The sequence below is a fragment of the Atta cephalotes genome, assembly GCF_000143395.1.
Source record: "Atta cephalotes unplaced genomic scaffold scaffold00051, whole genome shotgun sequence".
NCBI classification, from domain to species: Eukaryota; Metazoa; Arthropoda; class Insecta; order Hymenoptera; family Formicidae; genus Atta; species Atta cephalotes.
Window position 1 is genome coordinate 89,527 of NW_012130115.1, and position 4,017 is coordinate 93,543.

Sequence of the window (4,017 nt, forward strand, 5' to 3'; positions counted from 1 at the left end):
AACACATATGACGATAGTAATTCGAAATCCGAGTTTCATAGGCAACAAAGATTGTAATCCGAATTGGTATAGGAACATTTAGAGTCATTAAATTGAGTACTACTGTTCAATCCGATTTAGAGATTCGATTACTTCGCGTAAATACTCACTATAAATCGACATCTTGTCAAACGAAATTAAAGGTTTGTTCGCGTCGCATGCTCCAATATGCTCCTGTCATAGCTCTTTCTCACTTCAATGTCCTTAGAGTGAATAGGAACTATGGCAGTAGCGTGTTGGAGCATGCGATGCAAACAAATCTTAAAGCACTATAAACGTGAGTATTCGCATATCCATTTTTATTCCTTTTCCCACTCTGCTTTGTTCCTACTCCGCCGCTGAGCTGAGAAGGTTATGATCGTTGTTATAGGTTATAGCTTCTAAGCTGTTGGAAACCTTAGCTTCGTATTTATGTATTTCCGCACTTCGAAATTTTATCATAAAACTAAAAGACGAAAAGAAGGATATAAAAAAACTGAAATATTATATATTAACGAAAAAATTTATAAAATGCTTTGTTGCATTGCGGTAAACTGTATCAATAAATCAGAAAAAGATATTCGATATTATTTAAATTTCCTGCGGATATGTCGGATAATGTCATCGACAACTTGCTGTAAAATAAATATGATTTGTGAATAAACATCACTACACTTCCTCGCAGATGAGAAATTTCAATTCCTTTTCATTTCCTTCAAATTGATGCATATATTAATATGGGAAAAAGTTCGTGGCATTTTTCCCATTAGGTGGCATTAAAAAAACGCCACGAACTTTTTCCCACACTTAATATTTGGCACCTTATCTAGAAATAACCTGAACGCCAGACACTCTTCAGGTGTCCTGCACTAATATTACTAGATATTCAACTTTGAGAGCAAAAATGGAATGAAAGGAGTTACAAAATTTCAAGCAGCAAATACAAATAATAACCTGTAATGACAATAACCCATCACAGCTCAGTGGAATGGGTACAGAGCAAGGAATGAGAAAAGAAATAAAAATGATGGACGCGAATATCTACGTTTCTAGTGTTCTAGAAACTATCAGAGGGGCTCTTGCCAATAAAAGAAACAGAGAATAAAAGAACAGAAAATAAGAATTTCAATCTATCAAAAACTATGTATTTCACAATACATAATTTCTGATAGGTTGAAATTCTTATTCTCTGTTTCCTGTTTCTTTTATTGTGCGAAGCCTTTCAAATGTCAGTATCTGCTGGGGCTAGATGTCGCGGAGGTACTGCATAGTCGATATCTTCGTTGCTAACTTAATTTCTACCTAGAAAAAATCCACTAAATATTTAGGAAATATTTTACAAATTTTCTGTTTACAAGAAAACGATTGAAAACATTTATCGATAAGAAAAATTGTAACTTTGAATGAATAAAATCTTTTTGATGTTTTCTAATGAAATAAGTGTATATTAAGGCTATATTAGGACTACAAATAATAATGAGAATATATTTCAATTACTCAGTGAAAAGAAAAAAAGAGATCGCAAGATTTGAACGATCAATATTGATTTTACGGAACAGTTATTGTTTATTATGTACAATTGTAATATTACACAACAATATGGATTTTTGTGCTTAATAGAAAATCGTGAGATATTTGTCGTATTTATCCAATTACAATAATAATACATAAGACATGTGAGGTTACGTTAATCTTACAACTGTTATGAAAGTACGATTTCAAACTCTTGTAATAATTGTACAATTTGTACGCGGACCGTTTTGTCAATTGCATATTTCGCGAGAATGAGCGGGGATGTAGAATGCAACATAACTGCGAGGTATCGAACAGTTAGAAAACACCTGGATAACCTGGGATACAAGCAGACGCTATCGTTGGATGCTCTACCTCTAATAGAGGCCTTGTTGATCGATCTTATTCAAACTACAGACAGTCTAAAACATTTTAAAGCCGTTGCTCAGGAGAACATCGAGGTATGTGAGATATGCCATTTTATGCATTGTGACAATATTCAGTTTCCTGTGGAGTCTTTGAACTTTTAAAGAGAAACATTTGAATACAGTTTCATTTATCTAACTTCAAGCAAAAACTAATACTAAAAGAATGCAATCTTTTATGCCTGTTCTACAATAAGATCGCAAGTCATAAACCATAAAAAATTAGCAAATCACAATTGAATACGAGACAAAAATCTACTATAATTGATTAATTTCTTACACTTAGGGCTTGCAACTCAATTATAGAAACGTCGTAACGTTATCTGACGAATAACGTCGGTAGTTGTAAATCATATTAATAATTTTTCATTAAGTATAAAAGAATATTTTTTTGATATACATCTAATTTGATGGTATCACCGGTAGGCATGCAGCCATTTGCAATTGTCTATTGATCCTTACAAATGTGATAACGTGAGATTGGTGCAAGAATGCAATCAACTTTATTCAGATGTGATAGAAACTAAGGAGGCGCATCAGAAACAAGTCAAGGATTTTAAAAGGCAGATATACAAGTTAGAGTGTGAATGCAATGATCTACAATTGATATCTTCACGAAACATTCATAAAATAAAAGAGCTAGAGGCAGAGTCAGCTGCCAAATCTAAAAAGATATTGGAGCTTCAAGGCAAATGTCTAAAACCAACTATTATTAATGTTGGTCTTAGTAAGTCGCTATTTTACTATTTTGCTGCAAATGTCAATAAAGTATCATTAGATATCAGTTTTTAAGTTACGATGTATCTTTATGAAACTTTTTAGCTATCAAGAAACGTCCTTGCTTTCCTCTTCGAAGGCCAGTCTTGGAAACAGAACTAATGCCAAGGACAAAGAACAACGGTTCACTGCCAAAATTAAATAGCATGGAGCCTAAAATAATAGATATAATAAGCATGGCGGATCACAAAATGAATTGCTTAAATCAAGAGGTAACGAAATTACGAGAGGAGCTTTTATTGCAAACTGATACTATAGAAACTCTTGAAAAACAGGTATACTAAGCATCAATATTTATGCATGTGTTTCTTAAATATATCATCAATAATTTCTAAAAAAGAATGAAAATATGTTAACAAAGTTATTTCTCTGCATGCTAAAAATAATTGACGCATGGTAATAATATTTTTTTTTAATGTGTGTTACTGTCATTAATATATTATGAAATAAATGTAAGACCATTGATACATAAGATTGCTTTATGCAAAAGAAGTTTTGTTGCCCCTCTTAATTTGTATTTACAATCTTTTAAATATGGTTTTAAATAATTTTTTTTTAACATCTTTAGTCAAAATGCTTAATAATTTTTTCACTAGAATGAAAATATGAAAAGTGAGAATTTTCACCATTGAAATTAATAAAAAAATTTTTCACATTTCCATTCTAGAGAAATAATCAGTATTCTGGTGCTAAAATAGTTTTGTATATATGGCCCTCTATGTATTAAATTTTAGTAACATCGGCAAATAAACAATTATCTGTTTTGGTGATTTTAAATATTGTGATTAGATTTTAATTTCTCTAAACTAAATTAGTATACAGTACAGAAATACATTTCAGAAAAACTTCGACAGAAGCATGCATATGCAATTGGTCAGGAATGGAAAATTGATTTTTAATCCTTTTTTGCGATCTGAATATTCTTTTATACACAAGTGAGATTTTACTCTTAAATATCTCCGAAATAAAAAAAGGGGGACAGATTCTAATTTCCCCTTCCTAAAATATTCTGTTAGCAGAGATTTTGTTGAAGAAAAGATATTGAAAAGTAAACCTGAAATTTTTCATATTTTTTGAAAATCTAAAATAGTAAAAAACAAAATTTGGCTGAATAAAAAATCCAGATTGCAGATGAAGAATAAAAATATGATTATATACAGAAGAGTAAAACTTAATTTGGCATCCCTCCCTTCTCCCTTTATTAATGCATCTTTATGCAGTTCGCATCTGTATGGTAGCTCTGCATATATATATATATACATATATGTACTGTGTGTGTGTGTGT

At 31.2% G+C, this 4,017-nt stretch overlaps 1 protein-coding gene across 1 annotated transcript in view; it reads left to right on the plus strand.

Moving 5' to 3' along the window:
• Window positions 1-1,802: 1,802 nt before the first annotated feature.
• The window catches only part of LOC105622986 (centrosomal protein of 135 kDa), a 43,190-nt gene continuing 40,975 nt past the window's right edge, over window positions 1,803-4,017 (plus strand). The window contains 3 exon segments of the mRNA XM_012204388.1: window positions 1,803-1,991; window positions 2,382-2,682; window positions 2,778-3,007. Coding sequence (XP_012059778.1) covers window positions 1,803-1,991; window positions 2,382-2,682; window positions 2,778-3,007 — 720 coding nt within the window.